Here is a 25,152-nt window from a genome sequence, read left to right on the forward strand (position 1 = left end):
CCACTGAGGAGGCCAGGAGCACCTGCTGGACTTGACCCATCTTCTCAGAGATCCTTCCACACCCCTGTGCCTGCTTCTCTAACAGCATAAACCAACCTCTGATGCAGGCTCCTCGTGAGATGCATGCAAATTGAGACTGCATAATTTGTGGCTTACGCTAGTATTTCTAGGGAGCATTATTTTAATTTATGATTGTTTGTAAATACACACAGTTTTTTTCTGAACTAATTGAGAAAGTACAGACATGCTGTTCCAGTTTAAATTCTTTGATGTGTATTTCTTTAAAAAAAAAACACCCACAAGGATGCTATCTTACATAATCACGTACAATCATCTAGATCAGGAAATTAACATCGATGTAATTCCACCACATAACCCACAGATCCATTCAAACGTTGCCCATTGGCCCAATATTGTCCTTCTAGCTTTCTTCCCCTTTCTGGTTCAGGACCCCCTCCAGAATCACATCACAAGTTTCATTTTCTTGTGATGCTTCATCAATTGTCTTCATATCAGTTATGATGGACTATTAACTCTGAGTGACTGTATAAAGTACAAATGTGGCTTCTAGCTCTTCAGTCCACAACTCATCACGTACATAATAGATGTACGTAGTGGCCAGTGACCAACCACATCCCTTCTTCTGAAGTATGTGATCATTGGTTGCCATGCATTTGTTACTCAGCTCACACACAGCAGAGCATGTGGTTGTGTTGCCTCCTCACCTCCCAGCAATAAACTCACGTGCATTTTACAAAAATGAATAGTTGGAAGAGTGAGCTGCTTAACAAAGTACACCAAAGAACTGAAAAGTGATGACACAAGAAGTAAAATTTGAATATAACATAAAGGAGCTATAGAAGAAATAGTTGGCCATGGAACATTGACATAGCCGCCATTCAAGAAACTAGATCTACAGCCAGAGAAACTTAGCGGAGGTGAACTCATCGACATAAAAGATGACAGTGAATGAAGATATCTCAGAAGTGACACTAGCAAAATGAAAACACCTCCCATTAAAAGAACTCTTGGCACAATATCTTAGAGATATTTCACCACAGTGAGAGTTCAAAGGATGAAATGTTGGAAGTGGATTCAAATTTATAAAGCAGGGTGAGAATGTGCCAAGGCAAACAAAAGGTGCTCACTCTATATTATAAGTTACATGATGAAAAGAAAAAGGCAAGCACTGCCGAAACCGGTTTGGCTCAGTGGATAGAGCGTCGGCCTGCAGACTGAAGGGTCCCAGGTTCGATTCCGGTCAAGGGCATGTACCTGGGTTGCGGACATATCCCCAGTGGGAGATGTGCAGGAGGCAGCTGATCGATGTTTCTCTCTCATCGACGTTTCTGACTCTCTATCTCTCTCCCTTCCTCTCTGTAAAAAATCAATAAAATATATTTTTTTTAAAAAAAGGCAAGCACTGTTCAAACTACTTTTAAGTTTAATTAATAAAGAAATAAAACACTTTAATTCTCTGTTTCTTATGTTTTAGATTACAGTATACTAAATGAACACTAGTTTCACTATTTTTTAATTTCTCCATGTATTTAGATCTGAAAGAGAAATTTTAATGTTTTAACAGAAGTTTCTAAAGGTGCCAGAATCATTGTAATTTTTCCCAATGATTGTTACGATTACAAGCATACCTCATTTTATTGGGCTTCATAGATGTTGCATTTTTTACATAATAAAGGCAATCCCTTCCATCGGTAAAAGCATTATAATTTCCTTCATTGGGACACTCACTTTATTGTGGTCATCTGGAACCAAACCTGTAATATCTCCAAGTATGATTGTACCTTGCAAGATTTCAATTTTCATGGTCATTTTTTAAAAATATATTTTTTATTTATTTCAGAGGACAAGGGAGAAAGATAGAAACATCAATGATGAGAGAATCATTGATTGGCTGCCTCCTACATGCCCCATATTGGGGATTGAGCCCCAAACCTGGGCATGTGCCCTGACTGAGAATCGAACCATGACCTCCTGGTTCATAGGCCGATCAACCACTGAGTCACTCTGCCAGGCTTCACGGTCATTTCTTTCAGTCGTGCACTGCTGTGCAAAGAGAGGACTGCTTTGTCATGTCCTTTCAGGCTTAGATTGGGATAAAGAACTAGTTACTGATTTTTAGTTGTGGAGGGATGTACTGAATTGAAATGTTTTACAGGAAGGTGACTAAGATGTGGGGAAATCCTGAAATCAAAACTTCAGAGGAGATTCTGAGTAGAACTGACATTGTTTTGTCTAAAGCAGAAAGAAGTCAAGATTACCACTGTTGCAAACAATGGAAAAACCATCACCTAAAAATGCCATTCTAGAGCAGGGGAAGGAGCTTCAATAATGGAATACGCAGCAATGGGATTTTCAATTTCATGAATAAAAGAAGCTTCTAACAATTGATATAAATGGAACTCAGTGACTCACAACATAGTGAGCGCCTCATGGTTGGAAGTGCCAGGCAGAGGCTGACTGACCATCTGTCAGGATGTTGTAAAATTAATTCCTATTCAGGGTGAAGAAGAGGCTCCATCCACAACTCACATTCCAATATCCATGTGGTAGCTTTAAAATATGTCCACAAATTCTTTGACATTCTTCTCTTCAAAAGGTGGACTCTAGTTCCCTCCCCCAACCTTGAGATGGGCCAAACTTAGCGATGTGCTTGGAACGAAGGGTTCACATGCTGTGACTTCTAAGGCTACTTTAGGAGGATGCTTTCCACTGGCTCTTTCACTCTTGGGTTATTATTCTGGGGAAAGCCCCCAGGCATATCATGCGGGCACTCAAGCAGCCCTGGGAGAAGTTCTCATGGGGAGAGACCAAAGATGGCCGCCAACAACTGTAAGCACCAGCTTACAGTCATGTGGATGAACTTGAATGCTGTAGGTGGATCCTTCCGCTCCAGTCAAGCCTTCAGTTGACTGCAAAGGCTGCTGTAGCAAATCACCACAAAATGAATAATTGGAAGAGTGAAAAAATGAGGCAAATCTTTATGTACTGATATGAAACCATGTCTAAAATGTATTAATTTTAGACAAAGCATTAAATAGCACATTTAGTGTACTACCATTTGTGGGGGGAAATTAATATATAAAATTATATAAGTATTTTAATATATAATATGTATATTAGCTTGTGTATTTTGTATACTGTCTCTAGGAAAATACACTATGTCTAGCAAAGAACTGGTAGGGATGATTGCCTGTTGGGAAGGGCAATGTCACATCTCAGGGACAGAAAAAGGAAAGGTACTTATGAGCCACTTCATATCATTTTGCGTACTTGGAATTTCCTATCATATGCATAGATTCTTTTTAGGTATTTTTTTTCCAAAACCCAGTTCCAGCATTTATCAGCTGTATAATATTGGCAACTCGTTACTTAATCTCCCTGGGCCTCCATTTCCTCACTTATAAAATGAGATTAAAAATACTGCCTTCCTCATAAAGTTGTGCTCATTAATAACACAAGGAAAATGCTCAAAAAATGTCTGGCATAGAATAAGCATTCAATAATGTTAGCAATTCTGCTGCCATAATATAATGGGCAAGATACTCTGAAGGGTCCTCCAGCTACATAATAACTATATTCTGTATAAGACTTTTTAGGTAGCACATGCAGAACATAGGGAAAGTATAAAGGTTTTGTGTGTGTGTTTTAAAGGGAAAAACTAAAAAGAGGCTCTAAGCTGAGAGAGGAGACATAAATACTAAGCTCAGATGAAATGCATGTGATCCCAATAGTCCCTACAGAAGAAAATAAAAATCCTTTCTGGAGGAGCACACCCCATACCCATTTCACAGATGAGTTAGGAAGAAAGACCCACAAAGGATTCTGAGTAGCCCATCATTTTCATGTCTATTCTTTGATTTCTGCTGTATCCTTTACATAGTGCATGGAGAGCCATTCTTGCCAATTTAGATTCTATAATCTTTAAAATTAACATATACAAATATTCTTTTGCCTTCCCCCCGCCCCCAAAAAGAAAGCTACTGCACTTAATTCATTTCAAGAACTCAGGGAGCCCTAGATGATTTGGCTCATTGGATAGAGCGTCAGCCTGTGGACTCAAGGGTCCCAGGTTCGATTTCGGTCAAGGGCATGTACCTTGGTTGCGGGCACATCCCCAGGAGGGAATGTGCAGGAGGCAGCTGTTCGATGTTTCTAATTCTCTATCCCTCTCCCTTCCTCTCTGTAAAAAAATCAATAAAATACATTTAAAAAAGAACTCAGGGGAAATTATGTGTTTTCATGAACACAGCATTCATTAGTCAAACCTGGGAGTCTAGTCCAACTTTCTTGTCCTATTTTTATGGCAACCAGAGATTGGTGTTTAATGTCATATTTCCTAATTTTAAAGGGGAAAAAATCTTTATGCTTCATTCTGTGTGTCTTACAATTCATCTCTCTTCTCTCCATTTGCTCACTGGGACACAGCTGTGAGAAGGAGCTACTTTGATAGCAGCACATTCTCACTTGCCCACCAATTTTCCAAGAACTATTACAACATTTTATAAAAATGCTAAGTTTGGGTTGTTTTTCAACTACTTCATGAGAGTTACCAGGAAATACAACAAGGATAAGAAATTGCTGAGCTGTTGACGCTGTCAGGCCAGCTGAGCTTGCTGGTTGGTTAAGTGACACTGACCATCACACCTACGGGCAGGATCCAAACACCTCCATCAAACTGCAAGCATCTCCTAGGGTCATCTGTGAAGGTCACACCTGTGCATGCCAAGGGCCTGTGGCAGATGCATGCCAATCAAATCCTTGCATACAGAGGAGGGGAGAAGAAACCCCAAGATTTGACAGGAAGTTGCTTAAAATGCACTTTTTGAAATATATACCTCCCCTCCCCCCAAAACAGGGACTTCTACGTTTAAAAAGACAAAAGAACCCTGGCTGGTGTGGCCCAGTAGGTTGGGCGTGGTACCGTGCACTAAAAGGTTGCTGGTTCGATTCCCAGGCAGGGCACATGCCCAGGTCTAAGCCTCAATCCCTGGCAGTGAGGGTGCAAGAGACACTTGATTAATGCTTCATTCTTGCATCTATGTTTTTCTCTCTCTCCTTTTCCCTTCCTCTCTCTAAAAATCAGTAAGAAAATATTTTTAAAAGGACAAAAGAAGCATAACAACAAATTCATAAACCTTGATTGGATTCTGTTTTTTGTTTGAGCTATAAAGAAGTGATAGGGACAGTTGGGAAAATCTGAACATGGATTATGAGTCATGAAAGGATATTGGGAAATTATTGTTAATTTTCTAAAGTGTGATAATGGTATTGTGGTTATGTAGGAAAGTACCCTTAGTCTAGCAGGTGCAAGCTAAAGAAACTCATGATGTCTTCACTTAACCTCAATTGTTTCAATAAAAACAGAGAGAATTAGTAAATGTGAAAAAAATAAAAAGCATGCTTCTTGGCTTACCTTTTCTCATGTTCAGTAATGTATTTCAACTGATAACAGCCCAAGACGGTACAGATTGTGTAAATGTACACAGATGCTATCAAATTGCTAAGGATTCAGCTAAATGTGTAAGAAATAACCCTCATCTTTCAAGAGTTTATTTTTCAGCTGAGGGAATAAAATTTATGTGCATATAGCAAACTGAAGACAATGCATGGTGACATGTTTCTCTAATGGCCAAATTGGCACTACCGACGAAGCTGGAAAACTCCAGAGAAGGGAGGACATTTCTAGAGAAGACTAGAAAATCAGTTGTCTTGTCTTGTTTTGTTTTGTTGTTGTTTTGAGGAGGTGATGGATAAGGTATATATTGGGGTAAAAAGGGGGGAAGGGTGTTCAGGATATGAAAAAAGAGATGGAGAAGCCCAAAGACATGGAAAAATGTAAACTGGTGTGTGGTTCTATTGCCATAATTGTCACATCATTTCCTTTCTACATCTTTTCTTCCTACTGTTCTCTCATTCTATCTACCCAACGACATGGCATGTTTGCAGCATCCAATACTATCTAGATTACACTTATAGTTTTTTTATTTTTATTCTAATCCCAGTGGCATATCTAGAATTAGTCTTGTTTTTCTTCTTCCTACAGAGAAAGAAAAAATGAATGATTGCACAGGCCCCCATTCCTACAGATGAGGGGTGTAGTTTTCCTCCTTAATATGAGTCATTTATATGTTGCTTTTTTAGCCAGATTAAAGTTTCTGGTACAGTCATCCAACCAGCAAGGATGAAGAGGGTGAGGTTTCCTCAAACCCTTGGAGAAGGCAGAGTCCAAAAATGATTCCCTAGAACCAAAATGTATTTTTTAATACAGAAAACATCTGGTTCTACCGTCTTATCTGGCTTTGTTTGTTTTAATTTCAAAAATAATCCCAAATTTATTGAAGAATTATGCCTTCCCTATTTGATCTTAATGAAATGAAAAGAGCTTCACTCTGACTAAATAACAAGACTTCCAGTGCAGTGAGATGCTAAATTATACTTCTGAGATAAGACAGTAAAATACTTTTTAAGGAAGCTGCAACTCATTTCAATTCGGGCACATGCAGGTTGCCAGTACTTCGGCTTCCACTCAGATATTTGCAAATGGGCACTACCAGCATGCTTACATAACTTTTACCAGTGCAAATGTTTGTACAAAAGTCCTTACCTAGGGAAATAAAACATAAGTACTGCATTTGTATTTTATTACTGTTGAAGGCACTTCAGTATCCATATGATGAATAAAAATATTAGATATTTGTTATCTCAGAAGAGTTGTCTATGGTCACTCTCTGCCTCCCATTCCAAAACCCAGCCAATCGCCACCCTCTCTCTCCATCCACGTAAGTCTTCCTAACATGAACAATAATGGCCATTGTTTATCTCCCTGGCTTCATTTGTTTCTTCAACCCCCTCCTTTTCCATCTTCAGCAATATCCCACACCTGTTCCTACTTCCTCTTCCTTGCTGGGTCTTTGCACAAGCCTTCCCCTCATCTTTTTCTGCCTAGTCAGCTCCCATTTAACCTTCAGACTCAGCTCAGATAACATTTTATCTCCTCAAGATAAGCCATGTCCTCTGGTTCCACACTTCCATAGCACTCTGCACTTTTCCTGTTTTAGAAATTATATACATACCGATGCTTATTTGATTATTGACTCTGAGTGAGAATAAGGCAGGACCTGCCCCTTTTTTGCTCACCATTTATACCTAACTCGTGGAAGGTTTTGGTCCTTCTCAGCTATTATCAGTTCTTAGGAACGCTAAGCACACTGTTACACAGGGCGGGTGAGTCCACACTGAGCTGGAGCTTAAGGAGGTTCACAAGCCCCCACCAGGCTAGGGACCTGGAGTGGCTTCTGTGCTTTGCATTTCAAAAAAGGGTCAGGGCATCCATGGGACCACCCTGCCAATGGAGGAGGAACATGACTTCTAGGTGAAATAGCACAGAGGAAAAACCTGCCCCACCCGGTGAAGACCTTAACAATGTAACTTTTGTGTGCACCCTCACACATATTGGCCAGGACTACCTGTGCCCCAAAGGGAATAACACACAGAGCACAGCAGTCCATTCTATCCATTCTGAAGCATTTAGTGAATGCTGATTTTGTGCTAAAGCACTAAGCACTGCGAGGGACAGGAGATGGGCCATAAGAGCTATTGTTTATGCAGGCTCTACCAGGTTCCAGGACTGAAAATTTTAAGTGGCAATTCACAAACAACAGTTTCAGTAAATTGCCATTTTATGAAGATGTGAACATGTAACAAATGATAATATAAACACCAAAGGGAGTAAGCATGCCTTTATAATCTACATTTATTCCAGATCCTCAACATAGTCCACGATAAAGGCATTTGAGAACTTTCTGAGGTCTCAGAATTCCAGTAAAATCTACTCTTCCAGGGTTCTTAATCATTCAGTAGGACATGAAACTAACAGCAGCACCCAGTAACCAAATATGTTGTATTCAGCTCCATATTAGAAATACCCAAAGTTCTTATTTAATAATTGGTTATTTGGGAGATATTTTTAGCAAACTATACATTTTGCTGACTCCTAAAGTGAATTTTTCCCACCTGGTTACCTGTGGTGACAAAAATCCAAGCACCATTTATCTAACACATATTCATCTGAGTAACCACCATGTGCCAAGAGTCATGGATCTGAAAGTGATAAAGTTGTAGTCCCTGCCTTCAAAGTTGGGTTAAAGGGAAGACTCATGAGATAAAGTAAGAGCCATAAAGAGGTGCCAAGCAGAAAGTGGGGCACAAAGGAGCCAGGACTTAGCTCTGCCTGTCAACAGAGGGGCTGGCGCGATGTCAGTAATGACCTCATTGAGAAAGGGACACTTAATTGGTCTTGCAAGGTATTAATCCAGCCGATGAAAGGTGAAGGAGGAACAGAGACAAAGACGCAAAGCCATAAACAACATAGAAGACTGGGCAAGCAGTCAGCAAGGCCAGGCCTGGATTTATCCCCTAGGTAAGCAATAAATAGCCATAAAAAGATTTTAAAGAATAAGTTAGTTTTAAAAACTGGTACACAGATGTTCATAGCAGCACTGTTGACAACAGGCAAAGGTGGAAATCATTCAAATGTCCATCGACTAAGGAATGGAGTTCTCACATACTGCAATATGGATACACCATGAAAACATTATCCTACATGGAAAAGAAATAGGCACAAAAGATCACATATTGTATATGTCCATTTGCATGATTTACATTGAGAATAGGCAAACTTAGAGAGGCAGAAAGCAAATTAGTGGTTGCTGAGGGGTGGCAGTGGGGGGAAGAATAGGGAATGACGGCTTCATGGTTCATGGGTTGTCCTTTGGGTTGATAAGCATATTCTGGAATCAGATAGTGGTGATGGTTACACAACTTTGTTAATGTAATAAATGACACTAAATTGCACACTTTCCAAGGGTGAGTTTTATGTTAAGTTATAAAAGTAAAACAATCAGGGGATTGTCAAGGGCTGGGGGTGGGGCGGGGGGGGAAGGACACAAATGTAATATCCTTTGTAATACTTTAAGCAATAAAACAATAAAAAAATAATAAAAAAATAAAATAAAAGTAAAACAAGAAAACTAACAATATGAAAAGTTATAAAGTGGAAAGTAAAAATTCTTTTCCACATCCCCAATCTTTAAGTATTACTTGTGTTCTGAATTTTAATATGGCTTTCCAGAAATGTGTCTTATATGTGCACGGAGGGGGCTGAATGGTCATAGCATACACTTTTGCTGTCAGTTTAACTTGTTTGGGAATCTCAGGATTTTGAAATCCCTACATCATGTGTAAGCCTAGAAGAAGTCCCTTTAAGTCAGAATCACCTTGTAACTGCTTTAGCTTTCAAAGATTTTATTTTTAAACTCATGAAGCAATAGCTTGCTAACAAGCTCGGATTTTCAGGTGGGGTTTACTGAGAAAGGTTCACTCTGTCCAAGTAGTTTTTAAAAACCAGTAACACAGAGAAGAGAAAGAGCATTGTGACTATAGCGACAGGTCCCCTGTGATGCCAACCGAGCAGGATCACACCAGGAAGATGTGACAGATATTTATTGGAAAATGGCTGCAGTTGTATTAGTGCATAGATCACTAATTCATGGGGAGGATTAGTATTTCATATGCAGAGGCACCAACTTCAATAGTCAAAAGGCTTTGAGAAACAGATCTCAATTAGAAGTTAAATTTAAAGTTAATGTAATTAATGTGACACCGGCGACTAAACAATGTTTTCACAAAGGAAAGGGTGTGGCTTTTAAAAAGTTAGGAAACAATGTCATGCATGAAGTAAGATCTTGTGAGAGAAGATTAACATTAATTGCTCAAGTTCAGAAAATGCATCAGAAGAGATGAATTAGTCCTTCTCTTTAATCTTAAGGATTGAATCCATATTAACAATTTAAGTAATGGAAGCTATTGTAAGTTGGCCATTTGACTATTTGAAAACAAAGAGCTACACGATGGTTTCAGGAGAGAGAAAATTCATTCAATGTATCATCAGATATTATTTCCAGGGTTAATGTTAACACTCTGAGCCTCAGTTTTCTTGCCTATATATAAGGAGAACAGTTTCACTTCATAAAGCAATCAGGAGAATTGGGCTTTGCAAAGCACCCAGCACAGGACCTAGCACATAACAAGTGTCCAATACATGCTCACTATCATCATCAGTGTGGCTCCTGTCTCCAAGCTTATAATCCAGTGTCATAGGCAAGAAGCCAAATGCAATGCAAGAAGATGACTTATACCCAAAATTTATTTTCTTTTTATTCATGTGATAGTATCCGAATGCACAACTGCTTAATATAAGAGATGTGCTACTAATATTTTAACTAATCAAACTTTTAAAATCATAATTTAAATGTACCATGGAACACTTTTATTTTATTTTATTTTTTTAAATATATTTTATTGATTTTCACAGAGAGGAAGGGAGAGGGATAGAGAGTTAGAAACATTGATGAGAAAGAAACATCTATCAGCTGCCTCCTGCACATCTCTTACTGGGGATGTGCCCGCAACCAAGGTCCATGCCCTTGGCCGAAATCAAACCTGGGACCTTTCAGTCCGCAGGCCGACGCTCTATCCACTGAGCCAAACCGGTTAGGGCACCATGGAACACTTTTAAAGGTTACCATTGTAGTTGAGTGACCAGTTGAGACTTTACCTTGTACTTTGTTTTTTTAGTGCCTTGGATGCACCAAGAAAGAATGAAACATTGTTCTTCTCCAGAGGGGAAGCCAAATATTAAGACCAGTGTGACCACAGGGGCCTGTATGAGTTGTTCTAGAACAGGCTGAGCCTAGGGGTACAGAGTTGCTACTGAGCTGGCCTTGGTGAAGGCCATATCCAGCCTGGACAGGGCAGAGTAGTAATAACAGACAGATGGCTGGGATCAGCACCCAGTTGCAGCATCATGTGGCCACAAAGGACAAGGGCAGCCATGGCCACCATAGCCTTAGAGCTTCACATATGAAGACCCCCCTTCAAAACTGAAAGCAAGTTCCACGAGGGCAGCAGCTTTGTCTTGTTCCCCAACAACAAGCTCTAGCCCCAAAACAAGAACTAGGACCTGGCATATCATAAACATTGAATCACTATCTGGAAAGCAACCAACACTTAGATCATAAAAGGCTCTGGGAATCCTGGTAGAGTAGAAAGAAAGGAGAAATCCCAAAGTGACTAATAATGGACTTTCCAATAATTGTGTGGGTATGGCTCAAACTGATTCTCTTAAAAATTTAGAAATAGAAAAAAAAGTGACATGATTAGCACCGAATGGGTAGATCAATTCAGTTCTGGTATATTAATCACCGAAGCCATTTATACAAAAGATGGATATGAATGTTGTACAGGTGAATAGTCCTATTTGAAGTGCAAGAGTACATGATCTGAGGTTTTTGACAATTTGAGATCATTTACTCTTTTTTGAGGTCTGATGAAAGCTATGAACCTCATAGAAATATCCATATGCAGACAATGCAACAATTAAAGGAGGTAGCAAGGAGATTAATAGATGACTGCTTAACAGAATAAGAAGAACCCAAGGTCCCTTTTGAATCTATCTCTATTGGTCTACATGAACAAAATAGGTCCAGAGGCGTGGATGCATGGAACAGACTACACAGACAAGCATATCTCAGAGGGAAGGACGGGGTGGGGGGAGAGATTAACCAAAGAGCTTATATGCATATATGCATAACCCATGGACACAGACAATAGTGCGGTGAAGGCCTGGGTGGGACAGGAGCTGGGTGGAGGGAGGTAAAGGGAGGGAAAAAATGGGAGACATCTGTAATATTGTCAACAATAAAAATAAATTTAAAATCCCTTCTTACCAACTCTTTTGTGAAGTGCATGCATATCCTTTCTTAATCAGTTTTGTAAATTCAGATATATGCATATCGATTAGATTAGTTTGAGAGCCACCATTTTTGCATTGTGTGAGGGAGCCTGGGATTGTGGGATGGCTGTAGGTTGGGAATATTTCTAGACTTTGAATTGCATGAGTGCTGAGAACCCAGATGCAAAAATAGCTTTATTGACAAGAGCACATCAAACAGTGCAGAGGGAAAAGATCAAGAAAAAGGTGACACAGCTTCCGTGGGGAAGAACCAGGAGGTGACTAACAGGACTAGCAGGAACCTGAGGCTTGGCTGCACGTGAAGATGGCTTTCTTTGTCTAGGATTCAAAGGCACAGCAAGGAAGAAGGCAGAGCTGAGAGTTAAGTGCTCAGGTGGCTGAAATGGTAACCAGAGACTTCAAATAAAATCTGGAGCGATAATAAATGCTGGAGAGGAAACATCTAGATTCCAATCCCAGCTCCCTTCCTTCCTGGCTGAATAGCACTGGGCAAGCTATTAACAATTTCTCTGGAAAGAATATGCTCCTTATAATTGTATCCACCGATGGAGTACAGCCCTTTGCCCTGTGACACTGAGCATTTGGCTTTAAGTGGTAAATCGTAATACACTGTGAAGGGAATGTGTTGCTGTGATCTCATCATTGGCCACAGACTCCAGTTCTTTAACATGTTAAACACAGCATAGAGTAGGTATTCAATATTTGTAGAATGAATGCCTAATGGAGTGCAAAAAAACCAAAAAAACAAAAAAAGTAACTGCCGATTTCTGTGTTTTGACATGAAACAACACCTTTTAACAGTAACATAATTTTGCCCTAGCTGGTTTGGTTCAGTGGATAGAGCGTTGGCCTGCGGACTGAATGGTCCCAGGTTCGATTCTGGTCAAGGGCACTTTCCCGGGTTCCGGGCTCGATCCCCATTAGGGGGCCATACAGGAGGCAGCTAATCAATGATTCTTTCTCATCATTGATGTTTCTATCTCTCCCTTCTCTGAAATCAATAAAAAAGATATTTTATTAAAAAGTAACATAATTGCCCTAACCGGTTTGGCTCAGTGGATAGAGCGTCGGCCTGCAGACTCAGGGGTCCCAGGTTCGATTTCGGTCAAGGGCATGTACCTTGGTTGCGGGCATATACCCAGTGGGGAATGTGCAGGAGGCAGCTAATGGATGTTTCTCTCTCATTGATGTTTCTAACTCTCTATCCTTCTCCCTTCCTCTCTGTAAAGAATCAATAAAATATATTTTTTTTAAAAGTAACATAATTTTAAAACCAGAATAGATTTAATCAACATAATTAGCAACTTCTAAACATCTGCATTTTGTGTAATAGAAATCACTTTAAGACAAGATATAATTACACGCAATGTTTTACTTTCTAAAGTATATGCAAATTTGTTTTAAAATATTCTCAACAAAATTAAAACAAATTGTACAGCAGTTTCTATAATTTTGTGGAGCATTCATTCATTTAACATTTATTGAGTACCTACACTATTTACAAGGCCCTGTGCTTGCTAAGATGTAAGTAAATATTTCCTTCTTTTCTTCTTATGTCATGTGAGTAGGAACTTAGAATCAATTTGGATGAAAATATATACAAATAAGGTACATGGTCAGCAAATGTATATAAGTAGTCTATAAGAAGAATGACAATAAGAGGCATTTATAGGAGGGAGAGGTCACTTTGGGGTAGGGAAGTAGTAAAGAGATTTTGGAGAGGGCACTTGAGTTGAGCTTTAAAGAATGAACTTAAGCACAAGCGAAATGAAAGACAAGCAGACTTAAAACTGGCACAACTTCTAGGAAGAGAAGAGCATTTCTCACCAATGTAAATGGATTTAAAATTACTGAGTAATCTCTGGTTAAGCTCCTCAACATCCTCAAAGCTGGATTACTAATAAAGGCACGTGCTTCTGCATTTTTACACACAACACAAAACAGTGGCACTCCAGGCTTTTGCCAAGGAGATCTACTCAGGCTTCCGGCCTCTTGGTGTTCAGCAAAACTCCACTGACAGGACTACTTTTAGGAGGAGTGCAGAAGGACACATGCTTCTGCCCTGCCTGTGACATCCTAAAGTCTATCTCCAAAAAGGGAACGTTCTCTCCATTTGACCCAGTGACCCCACTTCTAGGAATATATCCCAAGAAATAAAAATACCAACCAGAAAGATATATGCACCCCTATGTTGATAGCAGTGAAATTTATAATAGCTAAGATTTGAAAACAGCCTAAGTGCCCATCAGCAGATAAGTGTATTAAAAAACTGTGGTACATCTACACAGTAGAATACTATGCTGCTGTAAAAAGAAGGCTCTCTTACCATTTGCAACAGCATGAATGGACCTGGAGAGCAGTATGCTAAGCAAAATAAGCCAGTCAGAGAAAGATAAGTATCGCATGATCTCACTCGTTTGTGGAATATAATGAACAGCATAAACTGATGAACAAAAATAGATCCGAAGACAGGAGCATCGAACAGACTGTCAAACCTCAGAGGGCAGGGGAGGGTGGGCGGGGTTAGAGAACAACCAATGAACTTGCATGTATAGATGCATAACCAATGGACACAGACAATAGGAGGGTGAAGGCCTGGGGTGGGGCCGTGGGCAGGCTGGGAGAGGTTAATGGGGGAGCGGGGAAGGGACATATGTAATACTTCCAACAATAAAGATTTTAAAAATAATAATAATAATAATAATAAAGTATATCTTCAGGTCTTTTCTGATCAGCCAAGACCTAGGTACTTGGATCACCTCCTATTGCCCCTCCCCATAGCCTCAGCCCTACAGAATAGATATATGGACCCCTACTTTTTGTCACATCTTCAGTTCAAGTCATAGGTGCTCAAAAGAGGTGACCCTACAAAACTCTACCTTGAGTAAGAAAGTTGTTAAACATAATTATAAGACACAGTGTCTATCTGGGAGAAATTCCAGTCTGAATGCAGCATCAAAAATAGATGTGTTCTTCTTGAGCAGTTGCTTTTAGTACAGATATTGTTAATTAGGTAACACATATCCTTTTATCAGCTGGCACAATAAATTATAAAAAATTAAATTGATTTGAGAGAGAGAGAGAGAGAGAGAGAGAGAGAGAGAAACATTAATTTGTTATTCCACCCATCCAGCATTCATTGGTTGATTCTTGTAATATGTCCTGGCCAAGAATGGAACCTGCAACCTTTGGCTTATCAGGAAGACACTCTAACAATTGAGCTACCTGGCCAGGGCCCACCATGCATTTTAAATATAATTCCTAGCTTTGTTTCATGTCAACAGTTGAATTTTTCTTCTCTCTGTAAATGTATAAAAGCATCACTATCTGCCTATGCTCTTTGGAACTGCCTTAAATCCTTTCTACAGAAACATGCATCATAAATATATGACTGATTGGATTGATTTTCTTGCAGGTGAGGGAAGTCCAGCTGGTCCTTATCCTTAAATCATCAGATCAATGCCTGTAAGTGAGTGGGCATGCCATAAGCCTGCAGGAGATACTGCCCCTCTCTGTAACTGTCAGATCCTTCAGGAAGCAGCCGTGTGTCAGATAAACCAGCACCTCGGCTGCCTGCAGCCACAGCACCAGATCAATCAGGGCTGCCAAGAAATTCCAGAAATCAATAGACAACTTTACACAAATGGAAGGGCAGCAAACTCCAGCCATGCCAGCAATGTTGCTTCAAAGCCTCAAAGAAGAAGTGCAATTGTGCTTTTTAACTACCTCTCTGGAATTAGAAATGTCTGTTTTGTTCCACATCTCTCATGAATGTCTTTGTTTTATACATCACATTCCATGTACTTTCCTGACCACCTACTTTGTGTCAAAACAATAAGACTATGTAGAGGGGCCCTAACACAAAAGAGCTTCAGCCCTCCTCATGACAAGATGCAGCAGGGACTGCTGGAAAGAACAGGGGCCTTGGACATAAGACAGGCATGGGTGTGAATCTTGGCTTTGCCACTTACTCCCTGTGACTACAGCCAAGTCAGAGAACTCTCTAAGCCTCCATTTCCTCATTTGTAAAGCAGGGATGATGATGATATTTAGTCTAGGGTTGTCAGTGTACAAAGAATCTAGCTAAGTATCTGACACACAGTATGACAATTAACGTTACCTTCTCTCCAGTTGTCCGCCCATTTTTCAAGAACTTTAAATCAATTCAGTGAGTGAGAACATTCTATTAAGCTAAGTATAATCAAAGGCAAAAATGAAATCATTACTTCAGTGAAAGAAAAATAATAACAATGGCCAATAGTTAATGAGCAACTACTATGCGCCAAGTGCTTTACACACATCTCATCTGCCTCACAACTCCTTCACAGTGCTATTATTGTCCACATTTTATAAATAAGGATGCTGAGGTTCAGACATGAAATAAACTAGTCAGATAAAAAGACAAGTACCATATGATCTCACTAATAAGTGGAATCTAGCGAACAAAACAAACAGGCATGGATACATGGAACAGACTGACAACTGTCAGGGGGGAGAGGGAGGGGGGATTGGATGGAAAAAGGTGAAGGGATTAACTGGAAGACATATCTACATAACAGATAAACGCAGACAACAGTGATAGCCAGAAGGAAAGGAGGTGGGGTTAGGTGGAGGTGAACAGTGGCAGCAGCAGCTCCGCTCCTCACATGAGAGCATTAAAAAGAGAAAGGACTGAGAAACCAAGATGGTGGCATAGGTAAACGCTGGAAATTGCTGCCTCCCACAACAAATTCAAAAATACAACTAAAAGACAAAACAGACATCATCCAGAACCACAGAAAGGCTGGCTGAGTGGAAATTCTACAACTAGAAGGAAAGAGAAAAGCACTGAGACTCAGAGGAGGTGCAGAAGTGCAGAGGTACAGAGGCGCACACGGCAAGGGCTGGCAACTGAGGACGAGGCTGTCTTTTTGAATCAGGAGGGAGTCACAAACCCCCGAATGCTCTGAACTCCAGTTCCGGGTGAGTCTCTGGGGACCTAGACTCATATGGGGAGAAACTGGACTGTCTGGCAGCGGGCAGAACTCGGAACTCGAGTGCGGCTTTCTCTTAAAGGTGCTTGCAGCGATTACCGGGACACTGAGATTCGGGGCCCCTTAGGGCAGGGCTGAGGATCAGCCATAGCTGCTTGCTCCGCCCTGTTGATTCCCTGAGACCCCGCCCCACCCAACCTGTGGCAGAGGCTTTTGCATATGAATGCCCTGGCCCTTTGCAATCTGAAAATTACCTAACAAACTGCAGCTGGGCCAGACAGACCCAGAACTTCCAAAAGAAGGCCCAAGGCCCCACAGCAGCTTGCATTGCTTCACAGCTGGGCCTCATTTGGGCACCTCCAAACCCCAAACAAGGAAGGGGAATCTGCAGATCTCCTCATAGCTCATGCTGGGTAGCCTTAGGCAGAGGCTAAATTAGCACCTCCTTAGATCCAAGAGCCAGTGTACCCAGTGGTCAGAGTGGGACCATCCAATTACAACTCCTCAGATCCATAAGGGACACACTCAGGGGGCAGACTCAGTGAGCACCAAAGCCCCACTGAAGCAAGTCTAGCCTCATAAGGGTGCCTTCAGCACAGAAGTTCTCCCACTGTAGACACAGCTGACTCTCACAGCCAATTGGCCTGGAGGTCAATTCCTCCCAGTGATACTACAACAACCAAGGCTTAACTACAACAAGACTGTGCACAAAGCCCACAAAGGGGTGCACCAAGAGTGTCCACCTCAGGTAATTGGGGAGGCTGAGCCACTGGGCCCTATAGGACACCTAGCACACAAAGCCACTGTACCAACACAGAGAAGCATAAAAAATGCGGAGACAAAGAAGCAGGTCACAAATGACAGAAATGAAGGAAAGCAAACGACTGGATATAGAGTTCAAAACCACACTTTTAAGGTTTTTCAAGAACTTTCTAGAAACTGCCGATAAATTTAGTAAGACCCTCAAAAAGACTGGTGAGACCGCCAATAAATGTAGTGAGACCCTCAAGAAATCTAGTGAGACCCTCGAGGTTATAAAAAAGGACCAACTAGAAATTAAGCATACACTGACTGAAATAAAAGATATTATGCAGAGTTCCAACAGCAGACTAGAGGATCTCAAGAATCAAGTCAAAGATTTGAAATACGAAGAAGCAAAAAACACCCAACTGGAAAAGCAAAATGAAAAAAGAATCCAAAAATACGAAGACAGTGTAAGGAGTCTCTGGGACAGCCTCAAGCGTACCAACATCTGAATTATAGGGGTGCCAGAAGGAGAGAGGAAGATATTGAAAACCTATTTGAAGAAATAATGACAGAAAACTTCCCCTACCTGGTGAAAGAAATAGACTTACAAGTCCAGGAAGCCCAGAGAACCCCAAACAAAAGGAATCCAAAGAGGACCACACCAAGACACATCATAATTAAAATGCAAAAGCAAAAGACAAAGAGAGAATCCTAAAAGCAGCAAGAGAAAGAAACTCAGTACCCATACAACTGTCAGCTGATTTCTCAACAGAAACTTTGCAGGCCAGAAGGGAGTGGCAAGAAATATTCAAAGTGATGAATGCCAAGAACCTACAACCAAGATTACTTTATCCAGCAAAGCTATCATTCGGAATTGAAGGTCAGATAAAGAGCTTCACAGATAAGAAAAAGCTAAAGGAGTTCATCACCACCAAACCAGTATTATATGAAATGCTGAAAGGTATCCTTTAAGAAGAGGAAGAAGAAGAAGGTAAAGATACAAATTATGAACAACAAATACACATCTATCAACAAGTGAATCTAAAAATCAAGTGAATAAATAATCTGATGAACAGAATAAACTGGTGAATATAATAGAATCAGGGGCATAGAAAGGGAGTGGACTGACTATTCTTAGGGGGGAAAGGGGTGTGGGGGATGCAGGAAGAGACTGGACAAAAATCGTGCACCTATGGATGAGGACAGTGGGGGTGGAGTGAGGGCAGAGAGTGGGGTGGGAACCAGGTGGAGAGGAGCTATGGGGGGAAAAAGAGGAACAACTGTAATAATCTGAACAATAAAGATTTAATTAAAAAAGAAAAAAAAAGAATCTGAGGGTCAGAAGGTTGAGTAATAATTACCAGGCTATATTCTTTTCAATGTTTGAGTCATAGTTCTTCATACTATAGTTTTTGGCGGTTGGTACAGATAACCTGCAGATAGTTTTCTTTCTGCTTATATATTCACTAGAGGCCCGGTGCACAAAAATTTGTGCACTCGGGGAGGTGGGGGGGGGTGGTCCCTCAGCCTGGCCTGTGCCTTCTCGCAGTCTGGGACCCCTCGGGAGATAACGACCTGCTGGCTTAGGCCTGCTCCAGGGTGGCAGAGGGCAGGCCCAATCCATAGGTGCAGCCCCTGGTCGGGCTCAGAGCAGGGCTGATTGGGGAGTTGGGGCACCACACCCTGTCATGCACAGAGCAGGGCGGATCTGGAGGTTGCAATGCCACCCTCAGTCACGCTCAGGGCAGGGCCAATTGGGGGGTTGGGGCACCGCCCCCTGTCACACTCAAGGCAGGGTCGATGGGGAGGTTTTGGCGCCACCCCCTGTCACGCACAGAACAAGGCCAATCAGGAGGTTGGGGCGCTGCCCCCTGTCACTCACAGAGCAGGGCCCATCAGGGGGGTTGGGGCTCCATACCCTGTCACGCACAGAGCAGGGCCCATCAGGAGGTTGAGGAGCTCCCCCCTGTCACTCACAGAGTAGGGCCGATAGGGGAGTTGGGGCACCGCCCCCTGTCACACACAGAGCAGGGTGGATCAGGGGGTTGGGGCACCGCCACTGTCACACTCAGGGCAGGGCCGATGGGGAGGTTATGGCTCTACCCCGTCACACACAGAGCAGGGCCTGTGGGGGGTGGGGGGGTTGGGGCGCTGCACCCTATCACACACAGAACCACAGGACGATCAGGGGTTGGGGAGCTCCCCCCTATCAGGCACAGAGCAGGGCTGATCAGGGGGTTGGGGCACCTTCCCCTGTCACGAACAGAGCAGGGCGGATAGGGAGGTTGTGGCCCCGCCCCCTGTCACACACAGAGCCGCAGGGCGATCAGGGGGTTTGGGCGCTGCCCCCTGTCACGCTGATCCCGGTGCCGGGAGGCCTCACTGCTCCGCTGATCCCGGTGCTGGGAGGCATATTACCCTTTTACTATATAGGATAGAGGCCTAGTGCACGGTTGGGGGCCGGCTGGTTTGCCCTGAAGGGTGTCCTGGATCAGGGTGGGGGTCCCCACTGGGGTGCCTGGCCAGCCTGGATGAGGGGCTGAGGGCTGTTTGCAGCTGGTCACACACCCTTCAGTATGGGGCTCCCCATTGGGGTGCCTGGCCAGTCTGGGTGAGGGGCTGAGGGCTGTTTTCAGGCTGGCGGGTGACTGAAGCTCCCAACCGCTCCTTTTTTTCTTTTATCCTGGGCCAGCTTTAGCTCTGAGGCTTGGCTCCAGCTCTAAAGCCTCCACTGCTGAAAGCAGGTATCCGGTTTGTTTGGTTTCTATAATGCAAACACTGTTTCAACTCCAGCTCTGAGATCCCGGCTGGCTGAAAGCAGGTTTCTGGAGTTTGTTTAGATTCTATATTTGCAACAATGTTTCAAATTGCAAGCTCAGAGGCTGGCAAGGCAGGCAGGGAACATTGGAGTCCTCCGTCACTGAAGCAAGCAAGCCTCATGTTCGCTTCAAGCTGCCTGGCTGCCGTCCACCATCTTGGCTGGCAGTTAATTTGCATATCGCCCTGATTAGCCAATGGGAAGGGTAGCAGATGTACGGCTAATTACCATGTTTCTCTTTTATTAGATAGGATTTTCTAATGTCCTTTCTAACTTCCTAGATTGGTTGCCTATATATTTATCTTTGTGATGAAGTCTATATATGACAAAGATATGAGTGTCCCAAGACAACATTTTTTTTTCACTCCAGCTGCTCAGCCAGGAGTGGGAATATAAAATAGTTTGACCCAGGAAGTAATCATAAAGTAAAATTGCTGAGTAAGAAAATGTTGAGGTATAACTGACTTTCCCACCAATAATAAAAAAAAAAGAGAGAAAGGAGTTATCTTCCCACATCTGTATCCACTGATTAGGGAGAGAAATATTTACCAGAAGCCTTGAGCCAGCTTCCTTCATGTCAGAATGTCTTCCTGGCCACCCTGAGCGACCAAGAAGCTGGGAAAAGAAGTATCGGGCAAACGAGATTATGATGACCAAGACTGGCTTACCCCATAATGTATCTGTGTATTACAAGCAGATCAAAGTCAGACACGCTAATAAGGAAGCAGGGGTTATAGCTATTGAAGGGGTAACCAACAGTTCCTGCCATGAGCATTTTAAACAAAACAATCTGCCTTCCGGAAAGTAGGAATTTACAAGATAATAACATGATATTTGGGCATGAACACGTTTCTAATGACAGCAAAGCTCTGATTTGGCAGTTTCAGAAGGGAGGGCTTAGCCCAAATTCCCTCTTCAAATTCACAGCATACTCTGGGTTCTGAGCTTGGCAAGGAAGATGGGTCTTCACTTGCCAAAGCAGAAGGAGAGGATGATTCAGAACCACTATGATGTGTGATTTTCACTGTGAGAACTGGCAAAGCAAGATGGTGATGCATTGTCAGGTGAAATACAACTCTTGGTCCTCCCAACAGCTTCAGGAAACAAAGAACATTTCCTCATTCCCTTCACCAGAGCCATTTAACCCTTTTCTGCATGTCCAAGTCCTGTGTGTTCTTAATGTCCAGCTCAATTTTGGCTTCCTTCATCAAGCTTTTTCTATCACTGGCCAATCTGTATCCCACCACACAATTGAAGACATTCACAAATATCTTTCCAACCCTATCATCAAATCCAGGTGACTTGACATAAATAGCTACCACTTATCTCCATCTAAATTGCTGATAATAACTGCTGGTGTTTATTGGGCATGGGCTATAATGCAAGGCATTAATCTATGTACTTTACAACTATTAACTCATTTAATCTTCTCAACGACCCTATGAGGTAGACTATAGTAATATTTTATACATAAGATTACTTAGAAATAAATTGTTAATAATTTGATCAAATTCACATAGGTTGTAAGTGAGCAGGTAAACGGTAAAGACCGAACTTGAACCCAGGTCTCTGTTTCTCCACAGAACTTTCTCCTGCTACCCCAGGACATTACCTCCAAATGATTCTCTTTCTTGCTCTTGCCTACATGTAAGTTTTCATTAAAAGGCCAAAAAGCTTCCCTGGCAGGTGTGGCTCAGTGGCTGAGTGTCAATCTATGAACCAGGAGGTCACAGTTCCATTCCCTGTTGGGGCACATGCCCAGATTGCAGGCTTGAGCCCCAGTGTGGGGAGTGCAGGAGGCAGCCAATCAATGATTCTCTCTCATCATTGATGTTTCTATCTCTCTCTCCCTCTCCCTTCCTCTATGAAATCAATAAAAATATTTTAAAAGACCAAAAGCATCTTTATGTGTCTTTGAAGTCAACCTGACCCTGCTGCATGTGGAATCAGGCAGTTTAGTAATATGTGAGCACACAGTGTCTCACGATTAATTAAATATCTGCAAATGAATTATACAGGCTGGGTCTTTCTTTTGAAAAGCTACATGTCACTTGAGTAGAAAAACTAACTCTGAATTCAAAATGCCCCATACTAAAATATTGACTAGAGAATTAATTTTAATTAACCTAATTTTGAATGAGCTTTAATTAACACACTAAAAGTAGTGAGTCATTGCCATTCTCTGAGCCAAAATGAATTTATATGAAATAAGGGATGAGGTCTAGAAGGGAGAGAGAGTGGGTCAGAGGAAATCATGTCCCCTCTCTCTGAGATGCTACCCCAGAACTGAGCTCAAAGTGGAGAACTAAGCTCCCAAGACCCGACACAACTGATTCTATCACACAACCTACTTACTGTGGTTACCCAACATGTAATCCACCCATGACCTGGGTTGGAACCTCCAGGGCCTGTTGTTGGAATGCCACTTCCTGGGGCCCCCTCCAGGCCTACAGATTCACCTTCTCAGAGGATGATGCCCAGGACCCAGCACTGTCGCAAGCACCCCTCAATGGCTCTGATTCATCCCACGGTGTGAGAACAGCTCTCAGAGCTCAGTAAAAATGCAAAGACCGTGATGATTCCTCAGATTTATTTCATGGAGATATAATTTTTAAGTAAATAAGATAATATCCCAGCAGCTCTAAAGGAGAGGCATTCGCACTTTGAAAATGAGGGAAATCAAGTCTTGACATATCGATGGCACATTATCCCTGTATGCAGTCAGAAATCAACTGCTTTGTACTTCGGAGCAGAGCTGTCAACAGTTACCAATTCAGTGATGGGGGCATTTTACACCACAAATGGAAGCCACTTAATGAACTCACCTTTGCATTCAACTCCTAATTAATGTTATCTTGTGGGGAAATGGCATTTTTCTAAATTTATTACTTCAGTATGTCCCCTAGTTAGGATAGACTTCCTGACTGAACTACTAATTGCATGTTTGAGACTCTCTTTGATTCTTCTTCTGTACAACACCTAGCAAAGGTAACTTTTTTTTAGATAAATTACTTCCTTTTCTTATTCCTCTCCACTGGTTAAACCCAGTCCTCAAACTCACTCTGTTGCCTGCTACCCTACCAATTAAAATTCAGGATACGGGAAATTAATTTAAAAAAAAGAACCCTAAGAGTTGAACAGCTCCTTGTGGTTAGGCAAACTCCTCTGGCCTTTCCCCAGCTTAGCAGTCTCTGTTCATTGGCTTCCTGGGACTTTCCTTGAGCCTAAGAGTTCCCTGAAACTTTGGGGGTAAAGTACTCAAGGCAATATAGTGCATCAGTCTGGGGGTTTATGGGAATCTCCCCATTTGGAGCAGCTCTGAGAGTTCAATCACCTTGGAAATACCAGAGCAGGCTCCCTGAATACGCACAGAGAATATTTTTTTTTAAGCGCCATAAGAAAACAAGGTCTAGTTATCCCCAAATGTAAGAGTCATTATTTAAAACTCTCACTGACTCGGAAGAATTTTAAGTCAGGAATAGCATCTTCAAGCTGACAAGTCACAATACCTGTACTTTTGCTAAACAAACTGGTGGGGGAAAGCTTAAAAATATCCCATCCCCATCTTAGTTTTTTCCTTCTAAACAAATGGAATGCCTTTCACTTATCAAACTGGCCACGCCACTACAGTGAGCACCGATGCATATGGAACAGTAAATAGCAGACATCGAGTTCCCCTTGTTGTTTGTAGAAACCTGACTTTGGAAAAGGAAGTGTGGAAGATACACGGGTAGGAGACATTTTGCACCTTAAAATGGAACTGCTTGCTGTGATGCAAATGGCTCTGGGTGTGTGTTGGGGGAGTGGGGTGGATAATTTCTGCAGACTCTCCTTTTAGGATTCCAAGTTTAGTTTGAGTCATTAGTAAGCATACTGTCTGTTGAATGATCACATGAATGAAATTAGTACTTTGCTGATTCTATGCACTGAGAGGACTAAGAACACTGATCAAATTTCCCCTCCTCTGTTATTCCTTTCATGAGACATTTACAAAGCGCCTAGCCTAAGCCAGGCACCTGATAGACAAGGTTCTAGTCTAGTAGCAATCTCTCAGGATTTGCGAGGGCACAGCCTCGCTTCCCTTCCTCGACAACCTGGACGGCTGTCGCCCAAGGGCTCCCGGCTTCTGGGACACCTGTTTGGCTTCTAGGAACACGCTCCTCACGGGCCCGCCAGGAGTCTTCCGGCTTCCCCCGCAGCCAAGCCCTCGAGTTCTACTCCGGAGCTGGCACTCGCGAGCTCTGGGCTCGCAGGGCACCGGGCGCCACTCCTTCCACCCGCCCGCCCGTGGGCTGCGCCAGACCCCGCGCCCTCTTACTTTGCCGCTGTCGCTCACTCCCAGGAGGTGATCCCGCAGCACCTCCATGGGGCAGGTCCAGGTGGAGTGGACGAACGTCCCTCGGAAGATGTGCGACAGGAGCGGCATCCCGGCGGCACACATGTCAGTGGCAGAGCGCAGCGGGCCGAGAGGGGCGCACCAGGCGGAGGCGCAGCGAGGCTCCCGCGGCTGTGGACGGCTGCTGAACCCGCACCGGCTCCTGCTTCTCCTGCCCCTGCTTTTCTGGAAATCACCTGCCCCCTGCAGGCCGCGCCCAGGGGTGGCTCCCTGTCTTTTCTATACCAATGGGATGTTCCTGCCTGGAGTTGGCTCCCTGCTCCACTCCGTGGGTGTGGTCTTTCCCTCCTCCACCGCGTTCGTTTTTGATGTATTAACTCTTTGAGTTTCCAAAATCACGGCTCACGCTGCAGTTCTTTGGATCCGTGGTGGCTGTCACCCACCC

The 25,152-nt window shown here is 42.6% G+C and overlaps 1 protein-coding gene across 1 annotated transcript in view; it reads right to left on the reverse strand.

The window, feature by feature from the left end:
- The window catches only part of GDA (guanine deaminase), a 71,466-nt gene extending 46,527 nt beyond the window's left edge, over window positions 1–24,939 (reverse strand). Inside the window, exon 1 of the mRNA XM_036330838.1 lies at window positions 24,690–24,939. Coding sequence (XP_036186731.1) covers window positions 24,690–24,812 — 123 coding nt within the window. The 5' untranslated portion in view covers window positions 24,813–24,939. The remainder of the gene's footprint in view (window positions 1–24,689) is intronic.
- Window positions 24,940–25,152: the final 213 nt, after the last annotated feature.

This window comes from Myotis myotis, unplaced genomic scaffold, assembly GCF_014108235.1.
Source record: "Myotis myotis isolate mMyoMyo1 unplaced genomic scaffold, mMyoMyo1.p scaffold_m19_p_12, whole genome shotgun sequence".
NCBI lineage: Eukaryota > Metazoa > Chordata > Mammalia > Chiroptera > Vespertilionidae > Myotis > Myotis myotis.